General features: G+C 38.3%; 1 protein-coding gene across 7 annotated transcripts in view; it reads left to right on the forward strand.

Annotated features, from left to right (window-relative positions):
- Positions 1 to 22,644, forward strand: part of MEIS2 (Meis homeobox 2) — a 174,501-nt gene that overhangs the window by 34,776 nt on the left and 117,081 nt on the right. For 6 of the 7 annotated variants that reach the window (XM_069858339.1, XM_069858341.1, XM_069858340.1 and 3 more), the window contains exon 8: positions 17,058 to 17,203. In XM_069858339.1, coding sequence (XP_069714440.1) covers positions 17,058 to 17,203 — 146 coding nt within the window. Of the gene's footprint in view, positions 1 to 7,108; positions 7,211 to 17,057; positions 17,204 to 22,644 lie in introns of all 7 variants that reach the window. The other variant, XM_069858342.1, reaches the window with a different exon arrangement.

Here is a 22,644-nt window from a genome sequence, read left to right on the forward strand (position 1 = left end):
AGGAAGATTTTTTTTTTTTGAAGTGCGCTTTCCATAGGTTCAGTGGCTAAAGAAATGAGCAGAAAAGGGATACTTGGAGAGGCAAATGTTTCTGCATTTGGGAGGACTAGATATTACAGGTAGATCTGAAAGAATCTCTTAGTTTCTAAGGGTATTTAACCAAGCTTTTTACAACATGTAATGCTTGATTCTTGTAGAAATTCCTAGTGCCCTTAAGATTCTATTGCTTGGGATTAGTTGAGTAATTTGGCATATCTCTAAACATGCTTCCCCATGTGCAACATTCCAGCCATATCTGTCTTACTTTACTGTTAAATATATAATTTATAAATAGATAACAATCCTGATAAGCTTGTTTGAATCCATTCTAGAACAAAATTACTTATTTTATATTGTGTGTCATAGCTTCAAGCTGCTTTAGAATAACTGTCCTCAACAAAGAAGACATCTTTGTTATATTATTCATCTGGAGGCACTGGAAATTAAAAAGCTAAGCTACTGTAACAACCAGGACATATTGTTTCTGAAGTACTCCTCAAAATATACTTTCTGCACCAGGCAAACCAGAATTTCTAATAAATACATGAACACACATACATTTACCTTTTTGCACTTGTCCATGCAGAGTGCATACTTATTTGTTACGTTTTAATGGAATAAATTAGAAAAAGCTATGTTAAGCTGAACAGAATATTCTTCATTGAATTTTTCTGACTATGTAACTTCTCTGGCAAAAAACTTACTATCTTCCATTTCCCCAAATGTGTGCTTTTCTCCCCCCTCCAAACTATACACTTTATCGTTAGACATTTTGGGATATGGTGGTTTTATTTCTCTTTTTCGGGAATAAACAAGAAACATCATCTTGTGCTGAATAGCCTGACAGAAAAGAAAAATAGAATGCTTAAGACCTGAATTGGTGAAGGGGAGTCAGTTTTTTTTCTCAGTGTTCCTAACATTTTTGTTTTGATAACTGAACAAAAATGGTGGGAAAAAACAAATTGTCCTTAACAAGGAAATTATTTAAAAGTGCAATGTGTTTACATATCTGGATGAGAACACATTGTTAGCAGTGACCGCATGCATCACGTGATGCAACCTTTTGACAACTGAATGTCTGCTGGAGACATCTGTGAAGGGTGACCTTACACCCTAAGGAAGAATGCTCTAAAGGTGGGGAATGCCATTATCTGTCCTGACCCACCATGTGCAGAGGCTGCCCACCACCTTCTTTTCACCCACCTGGTTATGTAGCTCTTCAAAAACAAATTGGATGAACCAAAACTGAGTATGTTCTGAAGAAATAGTGAAATCCAGCTTGCTTTTGCTTTGATGGGAAAGCAGAGGTTAAGTCAGGGCCTCGAACAGTATGAAATTTGAATGAGACCCTTAGTGTCTTAAGCAGTCTTATTATCTAACAAGTCACCTGAAGAGGCATTGCTAATATCTGATGTGCCTGTCACTTCCTTAGATCCTTCTCTAGATCACTTATTACCAGCGTTGTGGAAACCAGTATATAGAGCACACCACCCTTCAGATGCATGGGTTCAAATTACAAATTGCATTGTGCAGACACAGAAGGCATCAGTTGTTTCTTCTTTAGGACGTGGGAAAGGGAAGGAGGAGGAGAAGACTTGGGTAGGTTGGGGAAGAAATAATAATAAAATGATGGGAATGTTTTCAGACCAATGTATTTATGATTTTCATAGAAAAGAAAAAATTATTATACTAGCTGTAACATGATAAACTTTCTGTTCTCATGCTCTTCTTAATTCAGAAGCCTGGATTATTTCATAGTCCAGGTGACTCTCTGAAAGGTGACTTGATGATGGTGATTGCTGCTTCTTGTGATATGCAGCTGTTGGCTGCCTGTTAGTCAACATGGACTCACAGCCCACCTATTATAGGTGAAGAGGTGATTTCTTGACTGAAGTGGTTGTAGTGTTTTAGGTTTATTGTTTGGGCTTGTGACTTTTTATTATTTTTTTTAAGTAAAAACCATAATATAGGGATCTTTGGCTGTTAAAAACAAAACAGCAAATATTCTATCCTAAAAGATGGAGTAGTCTTGAAGAAAACAAGTTATTCCCCCCCAACACCCTTTAGTCCCACAGAACAACTGCATGCTTCAGCACGGATTTCTCTGCTAGTTGGATCCCAGGAGGCCTTATTGAGTGCAGTGCTGCTCAGGGAGTTGCAGCTGTATAAAGTGGTGTGTGGGGGAAATATAGTTTGTACGAATTGTTCTTTACCTTGGTTTGGGTTCAGCATGGCAGCTGCACTCCGACTTTGTGTGACAGCACAAAGGACAGCAAAAGTGAAAAGCAAGTCAGCAAGTAGAGAGACAAAAGCAACGATCAGCTAATACAGCTCCACATGGCCTAACTAATTTATGAGAAAAAAACCTGTTCTGTTCATTGGATCAGCACTCTGAGGAGGCAGGTGGAATTGTAGGAAGTTTTCATTAAGTCTCTAGAGCAACAAAGGAAGCCACTAGAGATTCTTCTCAGTTTGAACTTTATCAGGGTCTACGCTTAATCAATATGGTATTGGAAAAAGAATTAATTACTAAAGCAGAATAAAACAGCTGCATTTTAAACTAAGGATCCATCAATTCAGTAATCTTCCAGTTACAGGCTAGGTGCCGTGAGGATCATTTTGACTTCATGTAATGAGGAACTGAGGGAGTTTCCTCATGAACAGGCTGGGAATTCACATTAGCCTATTTCAGCTATTTGTCATCAGTACAACTCATTTCTCCCCTTCTGAAATACAATTTGTATTTGATATACTGTCAAACCCACAAAATTCCCATATTCATGGAACTGAAAGCATTAATGCGGAAATCATTGTCACCATGAGAAAAAGTCTTAACCTTCCTGAGCCTCTTTATTCTATAGGCTGCAGCTCAAGTGGTTTCATGCCGGACATACCTCTATTGTGTTCATCGTGAGGGTCAGGGACCTGCCTGTTGAAGAAGCAGTAATTTGAACACAGCCTGTAAATGTTTCATCTGTAATTTCCATAATGGTGAATTTCAAGGAGGGCTGAGAAGGGTTATGGGAGATGAATTAGGTTTTTAGTGAGCTCATTAGGAAGCCAAACAGAGTTTAGACAGCAAGGCGGTGAGTGTGGCTGTAATCAGTTCTGCTCGCTTTGTTCCCTGCCTTCGGGACATTTTTTGAAAACTTCATGGCAGGGGCTGATGAGAATATACTGAGCAGAGGCTGCAGTCTGATGGTTGACTTGTTGATTTGTAAACCTCTTAATTCATTTCTTGTTCAATTTAATCTTTTCTTTCTTAAGGAAAATTAGTTGAATGTTAGCCTTCTTTGCACTATTCACCTCTTAAATTATGCTCATTTTGAGGAGCTTGTTATGCCTGAATAAACATGAAATGACTTGGCATTTTCCCATAAGAGGCACACCCATTTTAATACCATGTATTTACCATTCCTGGAAATGTCTCATTAACTTCTGAAAATCTGTGAGAATGATATTTTTGGGCTACTGTAACACACCTCTTGGCAGTCACAGAAGGCAGTTTGGTTAATGCCTCATAATATCCATTTTTATTCTCAACATGAAGAAAGGCTCTCTATAGAAAATTGATGCAGTTTGCTCTGCTAATTTTCATGCTCATTCCAATTAATTTAACATGACCCAGATTTTCTTCCTCGGGCTCATCCTGACTAATTAGTAAGGCAACACCTAGAACAAGTTCTGTTTAATAACATTGAGGAACACTAGTTGTGAGTGATTTTGATGCTAATAAAGATATTCACTGATGGGACAGATATTTGATGTCAATTATAGTATGTAATTTAGAAGTCCCAATGTGCTGGGTAGAGTATAGGAAGGCTGGCAAATCACTATGGGAAATATGTTTTTTTCTTTTTGTTAAAAAGACTTCCAAAGCACCTAGCTATCCTCAGGGACCAATTAGTTTATTTTTTTGGTACAACTAGCAGCATTGTCAACTAATTCCACAGTACTAAATGGAGCGGTGCTGCTAAGGATGTACAGTCTGTGAACCATGAACAGCCAGGGCCTACGCCTGCCTTATTTACTGAACCTTTATCATAGACAGGAAAAGCCACCATGGGTACCAGGAAGCAGCACTGGTCAAAAAGAAAAGGATGGCTTACTCTTCTCCGTCTTCTTTCCCTTGTCCAGATGAATCTATTTTGTCAGATATAAGTGGGGCTGAAAAGGGGGCATTATTAGTGCCATGTACATGAATTGCTAATGTTGGCATTTCTTATTTCAGAAAAATGGCCCCAGACCTGCACTACATGTGATAATTTTTTCCTGTGCTCTGAGATCTCAGGAGAAGTTATCTCCATCCATGCATGCATGCAGGGATGGTGCTCATGTAAGTGTCCTCGCTGTGGAGAGACCAGCAGCACAGTCAAGTCCTGGTCCCTGTGAGCACTTCTCCTCCCTGGGAAAGTTGGGTGGTTCTATCTGTGTGCCATCTGTGCCAAAAGAAACACAGTATGTGCAGCTGGTTAAGAGGGAGGTCCAGAGAGTGTTTTGGCATTGAGTTCCTTGGAGGTTGAAACAGGAAATGCCAAATGATAGTTTTATGCTCTGTTCTTAGAACAAATTCCCATGTATGCCACAGGAACCAGGGATAGATAAAGACTGGATGATGATACTGTTCATACTTAATGATTTTGATCAGTTGCAGATACAAAAACCTATGTGGTCTCTTCACATTACTAGGAACAAAAGCAAGTCTTAGTGCTGCATCTAATTAAATGGAAACACTGCTATTTAGTGGAAGAAGAAAAGAAATAAAATATCTTTGTCTATTTGGATTGTAAGTACTTACATCCAAGAACCTGCATTCTGACAGAGTATTTCAGGATGTAAAAAAAGCATGTTCTCTTTAAGATATGGATTTAGAAATGAAGAATTACTGAAAACAACAGCCAAACTCAGACTTGAATAAATGTAATGCTCAAATGAGCTCAGGAGTGCATTTACATGTTTATCTTCAAAAGTAATAATATATAATATTAATTTATCTAAGAGCTACACCAATAACTATCAAAAGGAATATTATGTATTACTTTTAAAGCAGTTTTCATTGAAAACTGTGTTCCTTTATCATTTGTACTCTTGAAAATCCTTGTCCTTTATATTCCTGAAGGTCACTTTCTGAGCCAGTAACAGAAAAGGAATAAAATATCCTGTGTTTGATAATGCCCCGACACTATTAGCATCTCAATTCTCATCTGCTGTATAATTCTCTGTTAAGTTTTAAAAGCTGATGTAGTAAAACACAGGTAAAAATATCTTAACTATAAAATTGCAAAGAGGAGTTAATGTCTTTGAGGCAAATCTTAATTGCTGAAATCCTATTTGCTTTGTCTTGACTACCAAGCCCTTTCATTGGCATCATTTCACAGTTTTTTAAGAGAAGGGGGGGGAAGATGGGAGATGGAGAGACTGTGTGAAGTTTCTTCTAACATATAGTGCATTTAAACATTGTCATTTCCAGACTGATGCCACTAACCAACTGAAAAATGATTCCTGTGAACACCCTTGCAGTAAGGAGTCAGAGATGACCATGTCTGTGGTGATTCCTAGCTGGTGACAATTCTGTTGTTCTGGGTCAGTGGTGAATGCCTCACTCAAATGGTGCAAAGTCAGCCAGTTCTTAATTTTTTATCTCCTCAAGAGTGCATTCAATGACTTTATCACTGCGAAGAATGAGTCCCCTGCCTAGTATGATCAAGATCTGGAAATTTGCTGCATCAGCACATTTAGCCCAGACTGCTACTTGATTGGTGGGGTTTAGATGTGATCTTATGGCGTACGTGTTAATTCTCTAACTGGCTAGGTGAACAGTCTGTCCAGGGAGAAACTCAGTTTTATCTGTCTGAATGAAATGAAGTCTCATAACCTGCTATTTTTTTTGTTTGGATTTCCTACATATAGCCAACCCTGCCTCCCGTGAAGAGGGGGAGCGGGGTGATGGAAGTTCTCTGGAGCCCAACTTGTGAGGTCCTTCCCTAGGAAGAGTTCAGGGACACAAACCAATCTAGGAATTTGTATCTTGCAACACTTTCTGCTGCAGTGAAAGACTTGAAATGAATTTACAGGCTTATGAACAGAAAAGCAAAGCATCAGGTGTCAGAGTGGGGTTCTGTGCTTTTTAGTTTTGTGCTCTGAACGTCTAGGCAAATAGTGTCAATGCCCTGTGGTTTTGCAGTTTTTATGGTTCCTTATTTTCTTAATCAAATTATTGGAAACTTTTATTAAATTCTTTTCTCCATGTTTCTTTAAAATTATGCGTTGCTCTCTATTCTTTTGATCACATAAAGCAGATCTGAAGCATCCTATAGGATAGTTTGGGTGTGGAGAGAGGAAAAGGTCATGGCCTTCCCTTCTTGTTTTCTGTTTGGTTTATGGTACTATCTGGTTACTGGAAATAAACGAGTAAAACTGTAAGATGGAAGAAAATAAGTTATTTGTAAGCCTTTCTGATATCATAAAGATCTCTTTTTGTTAACTAGTTGAAAATTTCTGATCAGAATTCACAGGTCTGTATGCTTGCTGCTTCTTCCCGTTTGAGGCATTTGGATATCCTTAACTGCATTTTTTCCCCATGGTTGAAGCCAGACTCTAGAACACTAGGATAGACTACACTAGGGACTTGAGCCCTTAAATGCTTGCTCTTATAATCTGTCTACTGAACTTGAAAAAAACAAAACATTTCAGGCCTTTCCAGTAACCACTTTTAAGTATCAAATATATATAGCAGATGTGGTACAGATGGTTTGCACTTTACCTTTACAAGGTACGAGGCTTCTGAGAGGAAAATACTCCTGAAAAATGTTTCCCCAAAAGTAAATACGGGCAGATCGAAAGCATGTGGTTTTTGGCTGGAACATGATTCACCAGTGGGTGCAAGCACCGGATTCAGCCCTTTGTTGTGAGCACCAAATAGCACTATTTAGCATACCACTTAAAAATAGCATTAGTTATGTTTCCAAACATCCAGCACACTATATTTAAAGTATAGGCTTTAACTTAAACCTACAAGAGCAGACTGTCAGTGTTCCCATGTAACCCTTCACATTCTGGCATTTTCCAGACTGCCAGCCAAATGAACACTTTAGGAGGAGGTGCATATATATGTCCGCAGCACCCAGCGGGTTAATCCACCCTACTGTGCATAGGTGTTGGAGCTCTTACGGTATGTAAGACTTGCCCAGTTTGGAGTTGGTTTGGTTTTGGTTTGGTTTTTTATTTTTTTACCTGGACTATGCATTCACAACAAGCATCTTTTCTGATGCTACTCAGGTGTTTGCGAATGCATATAAGATACTCTTATTTGTGCTTTATGTAATATACACATTTGTGTACATTTTACCACTTGGAAAAGATTTTGTTGTTCATTTTTTTAATTAAAAAAATTTTATTTACTTTTTTATTAAAACTTCTTTTTTAATTTAAGCATTCAGCCATCCTCCATTTTATAATACAACTTAAAATAAACTGATGTGCATTTTAGACTTGTGGCCTAACAAACATCCTTTGTAATAAGTGAAGCTTTTAGCTTAGTATCTCTCAGGAATAAGTGTCTGTTACTATTCTAGTCCTAACAATTTTTTTTTTAAAATGATGAAAAAAATCCTTGAATATGTACTTGTATGCAGTATTTTTTTAATGGCTAAAGGAGAGGTTTCTAATGTGGACAGTACATGGACACTTGCTGTATTAGTGGGCATCATTTTAAGAGGTGTCTCCGAACAAGAAGTTGTGTCCAACAGCATGTTGTCTAAGGACAACTGTAAGAAATTTAAAAAAAACACAGTTTGTAAGTTTGTAACAGCTGTAAGGAAAACTGAGATGCTCTGATGGCTCTTTTCTGTTTCAAAATAAGCCATTTTTATTCTTAAAGAAGCTACATTAATGATTTACTGAAGAATAATAGTACAGGATGTTAGCCATTATCTGCTCTAAGTTCTCTACATTCTGCTATATATAAGGAACTGCAAAATATTAAGGGTTAAATGCTTACGAGATACTATGAACTTAATTAGTTGACTTCAACTGCAGGTAGAGTTTTAATTGAACTTGTCTGTTTTGCCCAATTTGATCTCATTCTAATGACAAAAATAACAGAGCAAATAAGAAATGGTACTTAAAATAAAATATAGCTTTTTGGTGCATACTGACTGAGGAAACTAAAAATGCTATTCCACTTACTCCAACAAGGATGGACAACTTAAAAAACAGAAATTGGTCTCTTAAAGGTGTGCTTTAAGCAACAAAAAAAAATGAAGTTTTTTGTCTCCTGATTTCTCTAGTGACTTGTTATTGTTGTCTCAGCTGTACCCAAATTCTGCAACTGGTATTCTTAACAGAATTACTGTAAGAATGCTAAAAATATTTCTCTGAAAATCTATTTAAAAGTGATTTAAAAGAACTCAATTTAGAGTACAGCACAAGGACTTATTGTTTGCCAGTTTGGTTGGATGAAAAATTTAAGCAGAATAGCAGTTATTTACATTCACGCTGCAAAGTAATTACTGAAGCAGACAAAATACTTAAACCTAATTTAATAATGCTTTCCTTGAACCTAGGTCCCAAAACCTGGGTGTAAGCTTCCCGGCTTGTGCTGACGTGGGGAGCTGGGGGGACTGAAGTTAAAACCATGTAGAAACAAGTGAATTGAACGCTCTTCTGGTGAGGCATAAATTGAGTTTAACTTTTAAACAGAAGAGCATCATAAATCAGCATAAACCACAAGTTTTAATGAGTATATATCCTCTGGAATTGTGCAGTGCTTGCAATTCTCTGTGAACAAGACAAGGATCTGGTCTTACACTCCTTACTCAGGCAAAACTGCCACTGACATTAATGATAATTTTGCTTGAATAGAACAAAGTGCCTGATGGTTGTTATGCCAGCATGAGGGGTGTGAGATTAGGATAAATGTGCAAAAACCTACAACTTCAAATGGCTGTACCTTTGACTTCTTGAGCTAGCATTTCCTTCAACTACAAGGGTCTTAATTATAACATTTGCTGGTTCAAAGATTAACATTTAGCATTCTGGGAAAGACTTTCTGGACTTTAGTAACCTGATCAGCACTGTCTCCTTTTGGTCCCTGCCTCTTTCTGGTTCTTTGTATTGCAGGGGAGATGATAGTATCTGGCACATTCCTTGGATGACTTGAAGATAGCAGCCTTCTGTGTTTAGGGCTGAAAGATTGTGAACTCTGTGTTAGCAGAAATACCACACAAGGGAGGTGAATAGAACATTAAAAAAGCTTTAACTCTACGTACTGCAGCGCAAGCAGAGTTGAATTTGAGAGCTGGGATTTAAGTGGACATTTGTCCCTGCTTTCTTCCCTAATAAAGTCTGAGTGTTAACTGCGGATAAGGGCATTTGAGAGATCACTGAAAATGAATCATTGAGTGCCCAGAAGAGCTTTATTATGATATACTGTGGAGAACTTTAGAACATACCATGTACTTTTTACATGCTTATAAAAATGCATGTATGAATTGCTAGTACAGAAGTAAGTAATTTTGTCTTTTGCTGCAAAAGCAAAATAATTAGCTGAATTAAAATGACAAAATAAAACTCATCAAAAACTGGATCCGTGTGGTCCTTTTGGGTCCTATGTTCCCATCTAATTTTCTTTTGCTCCACGAAAGGCTATTGAGCAAACAACACAAGCTCCAACCAGCAATGTTATGTCGTGCTTGTGTGTGTGTGTAATCCATTTTGTAAAACTGACACAAATACTAAATCTGGAAAAAGTCTCAGTGCAGAAGCCCAGACCAGCAAGATTGAAGGTTTTTTAAAAAAATTTTTAAAATTTTTAAAATCCCCAGACTGATATCGGATTCCAGGTCTGAGTCTCTGTACGCAGAGCCAAGAGAGGTCGCTTGGTTCAGTTTATTTGCCCCGGTAGCAATTAGATAGGAGTTACTCTGCTCCCGAAGTTCCACATGGATGTTGTTGCTGTCCAGTTAACCAGTGTGAAAATACTATGGAAAATAAATTAATAAACTATACTGTTATTACTAACTTGCCAGCTCCAGAAAAACAAATGCAGCCACATTTACATATGTGTCCATCTGTCTGTTTTTACACTTTATGTCTTCAGCCAGTGGGTGAAATTGTTTTAATCCAAGCTGCAGTCTGATTTTTCATTTTTTTTCCTTTGCTGATATTTTTCTCTGTGTGTATGTTATTGCAGATGGACATGTATATTCTTGACAGTAGCTACTTCTTAATTGTTCTTTTAAGTTACCTAATCTAACTGGCCGTGGTAGTTTTAACTGAAGCAAGCAGCAGTTCTCCATGGATAATTTTCGTTAGTTAGCAGATTGTTACCGTCTCGATGTTGCTGAAATCCCTAATCTCAGGTCAGCGTGAAGCTGCAGTGGTTACAATCCTGTTGCCTGATGCAGTGTGAATGGAAGTGCTTTCTGTCAGAAACATGTGGTCTCTTCAGTGGAGAGCCTGCGTAAATCCTGTGTAAATAGAGGGAGGCTAACAAAGGCTGAGCCCCTGCAGCTCAGAGCATTTGGAGCCATTTGGAGGCTGAATTTGCTAAATGCTGCTTATACCGCCTGAAAAGTTGAAGAGAAAGGAGCATAAAATCCCTTCTTTTTTCTCTTTCTGCTCCTACCCTGGGGGGAGGGTGTTAAGGGCCAGAGAAGCCTGAGGTAAGCCTATGAAGACTGTTTTTTCAGTGCTCTTTTGAGTGTGAAAAAGGTGGCATGGGTCACTGTCCCCTCTTTAATGTCGGAAAACCCACACAGTTAGTAAATGTTGCATGTAAACGAAAGCATTTCATCCCTTCTCCTGCACTCCACGGCAGTGGGCCATGAACTACTCACTTGAAAATCGCAGAAAAATTTCACTTCAACATGTCCAGACAGTTTAGCACAGCAGGAACGTAAGAGAGATCAGTAATTAGCAGGTTGATTTACTGTTCCCCTTGTCTGCATTGGAACACTTTTTTTTCACCTTATGTGAAAAAAACGTTGGATTACAATGAACAAACCACAAACCTACTGGCTGTATAAAAGAGCTTAAAATTTAAACTGGTGTTCATTAGTTTTGTCTTTAAAAAGCTGAAAAAATATGTGGTTGGCTTTTGAATATAATCTCTAGGAATTATCGATTCAATTCACAAATAAACGCAAGCTTTAAGCACAGACAATTAAGGACACAAAAAACCCCAATCTTTTTTCTATTTATAGACAGGAAAATAATAAGAGGACAAATGTGAAGCATTACAGTACTGAAATAATTTTGAAAGATTTGAATCACCAGTTTTATAGCATCATGGCATGACAATAGCATAGCTGGAATGTCATTCCTACCTATAAGTAAATAATAAAATATTTATAAATGCCTTTTTGAAAATAAGATAAATTGGTGATTATAGAAAGATGCCTTTCCAGAAATAAAAAATGAACAGTTTTTATTGTATCTCCTTTTGTAAGTACAATTTACATACCAGATACCATGCAACTCTTTAAGCCTTTAGCATATATTGCCAAATGGCAATAGGGACTTGCTCTTGACTGACAAACTATGCTAAAATCTGACCAAGTAGAATAGCTTTGTAGGTAAGGTCTGGTAATGGCTTAGGTTCTCTTCCTTTTCTTCGTATTTGAATTTACAATAGTTATTAATGCTCAGGTTGTATGAAATTTGTGCATGTCCTCTTTAAAGTATCATCCCAGTGGCATTGCTGGGTTACACTGGAAAGTGGAAGATCTTCCAAAAGAACAGCAGAGAGAAGGCCAGCTCTTCATCTCTCCCCTGGTACTATAAGAGCAATAGAATAACATCTTCTGTAGTAAGAGAGATGGTATTGCTGTATGTCTGCAGTCTTCCTGTTCCTTCTCATGCACTGGTCTCCAACCTTTCCTTCTCTCCAAGATGCTCACTAAAACATAACACATACCACCGTGAGATAAGTGTCTCATGTCTCAGAGACACAAGAAGTGGTGGTGGTGGTTGGGAATGCAGGAGGCTGATTACAGCAGCTCACACAAGGGCACCCCACTCCAGGATGGGGCAAATGGTGGCTGAATATACAGGTCAACCTGGGATGCCTGTGTCAGGCCAAACAGCTTCTGATGACGCTTTTCCTCCTGCAATCAAGTAATTCAGCAAAACCAGCATGTATACTGACAGAGCACTGATGATGATGGCACAGCTCTGAGCTGGGATGCCCACTTGAACTCTGTGGTTTTTGAAGTCCCAGGTTTGCCACCCATAAGTTAACCTAACTCAGTTTCCCTAGGCAGTAAGATGCTATATGTAAGTATTATTTCTATGGTGTGAGGGGACTAAGTCAACTTTCATGAATAGTGGTCACTAAGAGGAGGAGGAAAAAAACCCCACATCTGGCACTTCATTCAAATAATTGTGATCTGCTGAAGCTGTAAGGCTAAAAGTCTGATGATTTTAACAGTGTGGAATGGAGGTAAGGAGTTCTCCTGAAGGGTCTTTGATTCTGGAGCTGACCTTCTCTCTATATTATTCCTCCCTACAGCAAACTGTCTTATCTTCAAAACATATTCAAGTACTTCTCTTTCCAGCTTTTTGGCAGTGGTAATTAACCAGATTTTAAAGATTTTTCTCTGATGCTGATGTGGATTACATTACTAACTTGAACATCCTTATTAATAATACTTGACTAAACTGATGTGTCCAGATGGGCTCATAGGTACAAACAAATAATTGCAAATTGTTAATGTAAGCTACATGCAGATTCTCGTCTTTGCTTTGCATTTATAATTACTTACTCTACTCTATCAAAATACTGGACTGAAAGATTGTAGAATAGTTTACTTATGATCAGCATAGTGCATTGCATATTTCCTTTTCAGAATCTTTTAACTTCATGAAGTGTCTTGTTCCCTCCTACCCCCATGTTAGATATCCCTGCTCTTATCTCTTTTCTGTTAGCATGACAAACTATAAAGCTGTAAGGGACCTGAAGATGGTGAAGAAACTCAAACACTGTGCCCTTAAATGTGTTTTTCCAGAAATCACTTTTCTTACTGCTCAGCTTGTTATGATAGTAATAGAAAGTATTTCTAGAGTTTGAATACAGGCTATTACCAGGCTTCTGTGGTTTGTCTTGACAGGATCATCCTTTTCAATTATTTTGTGTAGATTTGGATTCTGTTATTCATCCTGTTCACAAATAGTGAAAAGACTACACGAGGAGCTTCTAAGTAGCACTTGCTTTGTCTTTTGCTGGATATTTACTTTGCGAAGAACACAAACATGGACTAGGGTTGAGAAAATATTAACAGTGTGAAGGACTGTAAAATTGAATTCATACATACAATAAAGTTGGACTGGCCTCTGTTTCCCAAAGAATCCTTAGCTGTATGAACATTGGGGTCAGCAAGCTAGTCTGTCCAAGGAAATCAGTTTGAAGTTATGGTGTGATGGAAATCCTGCTCTAACTACTTATTCAGTATTTTTTAAATAAGAGGTAGTCTCCTTTGCTTTCAGAGTAAAATCTTTCTTGTGGGAAAATCCCTCAGCATGTGTTAAGGGTATCTGCACACAGAGCTAGCAAGGAAGCCTGACTTCTCGCTGTGTAAAGATGACTTGCATCTATGGCCTCCTACACAAACCCTTCCTCTAGAAAAGGAGGTGTCTAAGGAACCCTGTATGGGTAACTTTGCAAAGTGTCTTGTAAATTCTCTCCATCTTTTATAAGGGTTATTGAGACTATGATATGGCATTGATATAATCTTAAACAAGCTGGGTAATATGCAGTTCCCTATTGGGTTGGATCCTGCGTGGTGATGTATTCACAAAGACAGAGCCACTTAAGAATTCTGGAGTTTCCTAGAACAGTGATTGCATTTTTCAGTCACTTGTACTCTTTGTACAAGAATAAATGAGTTAACAGTATGCAAAGCAGGAGATAGTCACCCTTTACTTTTTTTTTTTTTTTTTTTGCTGTTATGTGAAAGAGAGAATCAGTGGGCCAAAATCTAGACTTAATTTCCCCTATGGAAAAGTGAGATAACTGTGCTTATATAATGCTTCTATAACTGCAGTTCCTATACAAGTTAGGACTTGGCTCTTACAAATTACCATCCAAATCAGGATATGGAGGGTTCATGTAAACAGAATCACTTGTAATGATGGTTTGAATGATTTAAATTTAGATTTCTTCATAGAGCAACTAGAAAACGTATTCACTAATGTGAGCAGCTGTAGTGCTATTAAAGGTATGACAATACTGCTTAACAGTATTTAATAGGCCCATAGTTCACCAAGAGCACCAAATCTTGCTATATTCATTTTCTGATTTCATTTGAAGGTATGATACCTGGACTTCCTTTCACGAGGTTATGGAATAGATTAGGGAAGCATTAACTCGTACTGTTTCAACCACGGATTGAGGTGGGAAGGCAGTGAAAGCTTTAGCTGAACTTTCATCTCCTGGGCTACTATTAGCTTTTTAAATCCAGGATATTAATAACCTCTCCAAAAGGTCTAAACAATGATGTAGCATGCAGGTGACTGCTGCTGAGGATACTCACAAAAAGGAGACTATATATATGCAGAGAAACAGGAATTTGTCCATGGAGAGAATGAACTGGTTGCTCTGTGGTGCAAAAGGATGTTGTAGAGCAGAAGTTTTACAGCTCCTCACATCCCATGCATACACACATAACTTTTACATAAAGAGACAAAGATATCTTTATCCAAACGACAGATAGACAAACAGACTGACTGACTTCAAACTTGCACTTTCAGTAGGGATTTTTTCCCCCATCTCCGGGTACTGCTTTTCAAAATTGCCTGAGGCTACAGTACAGCACCTCAGATCCCCAAGGCCCATTGCCTGGCTCCTAATAGCCACTCTCCATCTGTGTCACATGAACAGCTGATGAGATAGCTCCAGTGTCTGTATTTTGGAGAGCATATCCACCCAGGTTAAAATGCTGGGGTTGCCAAGGAGCAGTCAGAAGCCATTAGTGTTTGTGAGAATTTGCCTTGCAGCAGTTCCTTGGCATAGTGGAAAGTGTGTGTGTGTGTGCGCGCGCGCGTGTGTGCATGTCTCTGTGTGTGTGTGAGAGAGACAGAAAGAGGGAGAGGGTAGGATGGAATATATGGGGTCGGGGGGAGAGCGCAATGTAAAAGAGTGGTTTCTAAATAACCGACATCTTGCAAAAGTGAACAGTTGGTTATGACATTTAGGGCTTCCATAATCGCTTCTATTAGTTTGCTGTGATTTGACTCTCCTTTCTCTACTGTTAACAGAAACAAACAAGAAAAAGAAAGAAAAAAGAAAAAGAAAGGGAGCATGAGAAAGAGAGCAGTGACTTCAGGGTCTTGCACTGGTGTTTGGGCAGATGGAAAGGAGCTGCTCTGCCTTGGGGCAGGGTGGTTGTAATGAAGTGGCCTGTCAGTCTGTAAATAGTGAGGGTCATCTCTTCCATGTGATGGAGGGTATCACATTGCAGTGAAAATGGAAATGTCAATAAAATTAATCTGCCAGCTCTTTGCTGTGGCTTTTTCTGTCTCTCCAGTCCAAAAGGGTTGGTTTTTCAGAGGGGAGGCAGTGGAAGAAGGGTGATATGGCACAGGAGGGAAGACAGAGCTAAAATGCAAGTTTTGAATCAAATGGATTGTATATAGCAGCAACGTATTTTGTTTAGTAGCGCTACAGAGCTAGACAAGGCTATAGGAATTAGCTCGTGAATCTGTAGCTTTCCTCAGGAAGCTATGGAGCGTCTAGCTCAGGCTACATTGAGCACAGAGTTTATTGTTTTAGGCTTTCTTGGACAAGGTTTTTACTTAGCATGGGATTTATGGCATTTACTGCTAATGAATGTCTATTCTTAAATTACAAAAAACACCGTCTCAGCACAATTCCCAGATGTCCTTCCAGGACCTCGGCTTCTTAAACACCAGCAGGGAGCATAAACTCTCCACTTCTCTGTTTTCCTCTTTCGTGTGGCTCCGGGCTAATGATGTGTAAGGAAAACACAGCAATCTATAAAGTCTCAGTGCTGTCCCAGTATTCTTCATTTATTTTGCATTTGATTATGCCACAAGTCGGATCTTGTTTCTTTCCTTTTTTAAAAGTTATTAGTTCAAATATTAATGTAGGAATATGGCATATATTGCTGCTCTTGATTGATGCCTTCCCAAAAACAGGAAGACGTGCTCGTATGAATTTTAAGAAAGTAGGGGTCCTGCAATGCCTTGCCAGAAGAGTTTTTCAGATACATAATTTAGATGCCCTCCAGGCAGGCTTTCAAGGCATTTTTGCTGGAGGGCAAGAAAAAATAACTATGACTGTTAAAAGTAAATGATTTTTGCTAATGCACAATTAATGCCGGGGAAAAGCACAGAAGAGAAAGATGTTGATGGAAAGTTCTGATTAAGTGAGAGCTCTACCTTGATGTGCATCTTTTTTTTTTTAATGATAATAATCACTGATGCAGAGATGTAGAAGTTTTCATGTCATGCAAATGCTATATGCAGGGTCATACTAGGTGTACGTGTTTGTGCATGCGTATGGACGTGTGTTGGGAGGTGATGGTTACAGGGAAGGTTTCATCTGACTGTGTTATGTGCACTGAACAGTGACATGGTTACTGCCACCTCTGCAGAGGGCCTCAAATATATAGACTACAGAACATTTAACTTGATTACTTATAGTACATATTCAGAATGATAGTAGAGATGCATTTACAGTGAATGTTTTTTTTTTTTTGCGGCAGGCTTTCCCACATTGAATCCCATAATTGACAAAGAGCAATTGCACTATGTCAAGCACACAGTTATAATTGAATTAATGATATATGCATGTGTGAAATGCAAAATTAGTATTTCGAGAGACTTAGTTTCTAATTTCTACATATTTGTATCAGGACTTGTATGTAATGAGAAACTGTATGTGTCTGATCTAGCAAATCAAAATAAAACTGTGATAGTGTCTTGGTAATTAATGATACTTTTTGGCTGGTATATTTTGTTCATTAAATGTCTCCTTCCTCTTTTTCTCTTTGTTGTAGGAGATGGTTTAGACAACAGTGTAGCCTCACCTGGTACAGGGGATGATGATGACCCAGACAAGGACAAAAAGCGTCAGAAGAAAAGAGGCATTTTCCCCAAAGTAGCAACAAATATCATGAGAGCATGGCTTTTCCAGCATCTCACAGTAAGTGGTGCCCAAAACCAAAATAGTTTTCTATTCGTGTTCCTAATGTGGTTTACTGATTGTTATCAGAAATCAGTTGTCCCCATAATTTTTTGGACCGTTAGGGCATGATTATTATTGGTTTTTTGCTTTTATATTTTTGTTTTCTTGGCTCTTGGAATCATGACAATCTGAAAGTAACCTATATATATGTATATACACAAATACTTACCTACCTGTAGAGAGAGAAAGAGGGAGAGTACAAAGCCTTAGCACGGAACAAAAGCTACCTATAAAGTAACCATTTTTTGCTTTGAACTATTCAAAATGTTACTAAGGACAAAACGGATGTTTCTTGCTTTAGCATAGATAAAGCTCTGCCTTCTGAATTCTTTATTGCTGGCCTTTGTTTACACAAACTTCATATATATGTGGTGGAAGACAGCCACTGTGTGTACTGACATACACTGTGGATGTTTGAGAAGTCAAAGGAGCAGCTTGCAAACTTGTCATTATTACTTTCTGTAAAAAAAATGTATAAACCACAGAGGTGCCCTGATTCTTAAGTTGTATAATAGAGAGGATAAGCACCTTTCTGTTTTCTCTTCAAATTCCTTATGTAAAATGCTAGCCATATTCACATTTGGGGGGGAGTGATTAAATATGTGAAAAAGCAGTGCTTTCCACAGGCTATGTTTATCCTCCTGCTTGCAATTGGGTTTATGTGTTGGTGTTCTATTGACTATTATAGCTTCAGTCAGGCATCAAAATAGAGTTCCACAGAAAAACTAGTAACACTCTTTGTAGTTTACTTCATGTGGGAAATAAAGGAAACTGGTAAAATTATCAATTGATTTTCCTCTCACTGTAAAATTGTTTCTTACTTGATAAGGCTTAAAATGCTGTTATTAACTACCTCTTCTTCTACCAAAGTTTTATAAATTTCCACGGTAGCTGATGTTGGTTACAGTGTAATGATTTCAGGACAAGATACCCAATTTATTTATGATAGGGACTATCGAGCTGCTCTGCTAGCAGCACAGCTAAAGGGGGGAGTGATAGATCCACATCTCTAAACCATCATTTTGATGTAAGGACATTAGTAGCAAACTAAGGTGCATTGATCTGGCCTGTGGGGTCAGGATTAGCTGGAATAGCCAGTGTCTCTGCTGGAGTAGTGGTTATTCCTGCCTCCCAGCTATGGCCATTTCAAAGGTCAGGTGCCCTGTACCCACTTGGCTCAGAGGAATTAGACGGAACATGAGTCTCTGGGCTGATTACTTAACGAAAGACAAAATAATGAGTCCTAAGCAAATACTGACTAATTGAAAGGGCTGTAAATCCATTACATATTGGTCAGGGATAATCAGGAGTATTTAATCACTTTTATCTATTCAGGAGCACTGAAGCTGCAACAGAAAAGCCCTGAACCTTGCCATGTGCTTATTATTCTCATCATTATCAAAATTACTTCACAGCTGTTCTTTGCTACATCACCTCAGCTGGAGATTTACTAACCTGTAAAATGTTTTTAATTTGGAAGTCGAGTGAGTGTGAGTGGAGGGTTTTTCATTTAGCTGTAGGGTATCTTTAGAGGAGTAGTACAGGCAGACAGCAAAAAGCAGGACCACAAATAAACAGGTTTGTTTTGTATGCGTTAACTTCATTTCCTCTTATGAAATTTGTGATTTCTTGTTTGTTTTTGACCCTATCTGCCTTTCTCATGTGCTCTTTGAAAGTATTTGACACATGCTTATTAAACAGTCAACTGCCTCTTGCTTCTCTTGAGGAAAGTCTTCCTGGCTTTTTGAAACCCTTTTACCTTATTTCCATCCTCTTTCTCCTGATCCTCTCTGTCCTTCATGAATTGAGGAAATCTGCCATCATTGATGAGGATGGTCTTGCAAAAATCAAAATAAATGAACACAAAAAATCCCCAAACCTTTTATCGACCAAGCTTTAATGAGTTTGCAGGTGTTGAAAGGTTTATTTTGCTGTCATTCTCAGACCTACAAACTGATAATGGAGACCTCTGTGCAATGAAAATTCAGAAAGATTCTTGCCATAAACACATGCAGGGAAGGAAGAGAACTCCTTTCTTTTAAAGATCTCTCACTTTTTCTCAAATTAGGTTGTGCATTCCAAGTGCAACATTGGCTGAGTCAGAACGGGAGAATCTGTGATGTACAATTCTATTGTTTCAGTTAAATATCTTTACAATGGTGGTCTATGATTCAATGTACGTTCCTTCATTACTACTCTAACCTTATTTCAAATTGGTTTGTTCTTCCTTTGTGCTGTATGACCTGTTCTTGTATTACAATAATCCCCTGATGTACCCTTTTTTCTTTCTCTCTCTATTTTTTTTAAAGAAGCTAATTGAATTATCTCATTATTTTAATTTGTTAAGCAAATGTATTTTACATCTCAGGATGTGTTCTTAAAGAAGGAGCTGCTTAGGCTTTGCCCCCTGAATGGGCCATTGGTACATTTTGACATTCATGCATTCATTAAGGAGAGCAACATAAAAGAGCTCTGGTTGCATTTTTTTTTCAAACACCCAACCAGCATGGAACAACTTTTCCATAAGCCACAGGGGTCTCTCTACATATGTTCTCAACTGCAAGCCATTGTCACCTATTCTGAATACCTCAAAAGGACAAGTAAAATACTAAAGGCCAACTGTAGCAGTTGTTAGCTGCTAGTCTCAATATGACAAAAATCATTAACCTCTGGTTTCCCTGGAAAGAGAGGCAGTGGCAGTCCATCTCTCATGGTGTGGCTGAAACTGGAAATTCCTTTATACTGTCGGATTCAAAGAGAGTAACTCAGTTTTGACTAATTATATTTACTTATGATTTTAAATAAAATGCTTTTTCTTGTCCTTTATTCAATCAGTTTGCAAACTTCTAAGGTAGCCAGTTTTAAAAACCGAATTGCCTAAGTGACAGGCACTTGAACTCTGATGTAGAATGGATGTGTCTGACAGGCTGTGTCTTTCAAAACAATTTCTAACCCCTATCACAGCTTCCATTTTGCAGTAACTTTAATTATATTTGAAATAGGATACACATACATGTTTTCACTGTTGAAAATCAAATACAAGGAGTAGGAGCTTCTGTCATGTTCTCATTCACTTACTGAGCTCTGTCTTATATTTGGAATTACAACTGTACCAGAAGATGAAAGATCTGAGGATGAATTGGTTGGAAATATGTATGCTTTTTCTGGATAATATCCAGTGTTTAAGAAAGTAGAGGAAATCCTAGTCTGGTAGTATAAGCTTTTCAATAGTGCTTAAAGATTATGACATCAGAAAGGTAAACCTGACATTAAGGCTGTTTTTATTTGAGTTCAGAGGTGGTTAAAGAAAAGAAACAGCAAGAAATCTGACCCAAGCTGAGAGTTTATTCATAGCTTTGGAAGACTCCTTTTCCTCTATGCCAAGGAGTCCTTAGTACATTCAATTAGCCTCTCAGACATCTCTGCTTTCCTCCCTCAAGTGCTCCCCTCTTTGCCCTGCAAAGAACATATTTGATCACTAAGTGAAAACAGGAAGTACTCAAATATATAGACACCTCTAGCTTACACCAATGTTGAGATTAGGATTTCTTACCAGCAGCTATACAGAGCCAGCTCCCGTCCTCCTGTACATTTTGAAGGATGGAGAATCTTTAAAACAAATGTATATAATCAGAAGAGATAAGTTATAAAGGAACCAATTATACCATTCTATGGAGTTGTACCTCTGGTGGTTCATCCCTCTCTGCAGCGTAGTGTATCAAGGACTACTCTTTTGCTGCAAGCAACATTTTTTTCTCCTTCTTTTACAAAGCTGGTAGAACAGAGAGGTGTTTATTCTTTGACATTTACCTGGAAAGATGCCCTTTGTTAAAATTCTGTTTTGGTGGTTTCTTTTATTGCAGTCTGTAAGAAGATGTATATCTTAACTAAAGGTACCAGATATACCAATGGCAACATGCCATCTAAACCTTTTTCATGGCAGTTGCCAGATTCCCAGCTGATGGTATTTGGGATGGCTCCCCAAAGTCAGTGGAGTCCAACTGTTTTTTTTGGGTTTGTTTCTGTTTTACTACCTGAAATTCTATCTCCTAACATTTGTCTGAACAGTGGCATTTTAGCCTGATTTCCACAATACTCTAGCTGAAAATCTTGCTCTTCACATGTCTTATAGAGTAGATTTTGGTTTCATCTCCTTCAACGTCAGGCTAGAATAAGTTCAGCCACAGCTTTTTTACTTGCCTGAACTACTTTCTTAACTTGCAGTATTCAGGTGGCCAGATGGGATAATACAAATAGTCTTACTGAGACAGATTTTTTTTTTATGTGGGTGTTATTTGAGAATAAAATGCATATCTATCATGTTTTAATGAATGGCTCACCAAGTCTTTTATACAGGGTAGCTTTTCTGTTTATTAATTAGATTTGACTATAGAGAAGAATGTCATCAACTAAATCCGATTTTGGAGCAAGACAGTCAAAAGCATCCCATCTTCATAAATATCTCCTCCAATATCCTCATTTTAGGAATAATACCTAGGTGAATGTTAGGAACATATCTGGCTATTGCGCTCCACACTAAATATCTTACTTTGATATAAAACAGTAGAAGTACAGTTTTCCTCAGAGTGTGGATCCAGGAGAAGCATTCTTCATGTGGCTGCTTTTGCTGTACTTAAAAAAAAAACCCAAAAACAAACCAAGAAAATACCTTTCTCCAATTAGAAAGGGACAGGAAGACTGGGAGGCTCAAGAAAATACAGGAATGTGAAGGTGTTCTGATGAAGTTTAATGCTTGTGCTGGATTGCATTGTAAAATGTTATACACTCCCAGGGTATATTGAAGATACGGATGAGGTCCTCTTATTCCCCTGTAAAACAACCTGCACGTGGGTTCGCAAGGCAGCTGTTTCTGTTTCAGTTCACTGTGTAGTCAGAGAGTTGAAGGAGCTTATGGTACATTTCTATTCCAGGTCTGGTTTTTAGGTAGGGCTGACTAAGTGCTAAGTTTACAGCCTGGTTATAAGTTGCCTGCTGGTGTAGGACAGACCTTTAGTTTGTACAAGCACTGCCCAGTTGAAGGTACGTCCTGCAAAATAATATTGCCTGCATTTTTCAGTTGGATAAACTTTGTAAGGAGAGGTTGAATGACTTCACCCAGGTGCTAAAGAAAAATCAGTATTTGAACGTTCAACTCCCATGACTTATGGTCCTCAAGGTGATAGAGCTGTACATCTTTATACGCCAAAGTTGCACTGGTCACTCACCAGGAACACTGGCGGCGGCTTGTTATTATTGCTGGTGGAAGTATAGCCCTGCCTAATGTCACCTGTATCCCCCTCCTGCCCTGCCTGCCTGCTAAGGCATCACTCACTAGGACAGAATAAAAAATAGAGATCTATCTCAAAATACCACTTCTGATCTCAGGCTGAAATGTTTCA

Source organism: Phaenicophaeus curvirostris, chromosome 5, assembly GCF_032191515.1.
Source record: "Phaenicophaeus curvirostris isolate KB17595 chromosome 5, BPBGC_Pcur_1.0, whole genome shotgun sequence".
NCBI classification, from domain to species: Eukaryota; Metazoa; Chordata; class Aves; order Cuculiformes; family Cuculidae; genus Phaenicophaeus; species Phaenicophaeus curvirostris.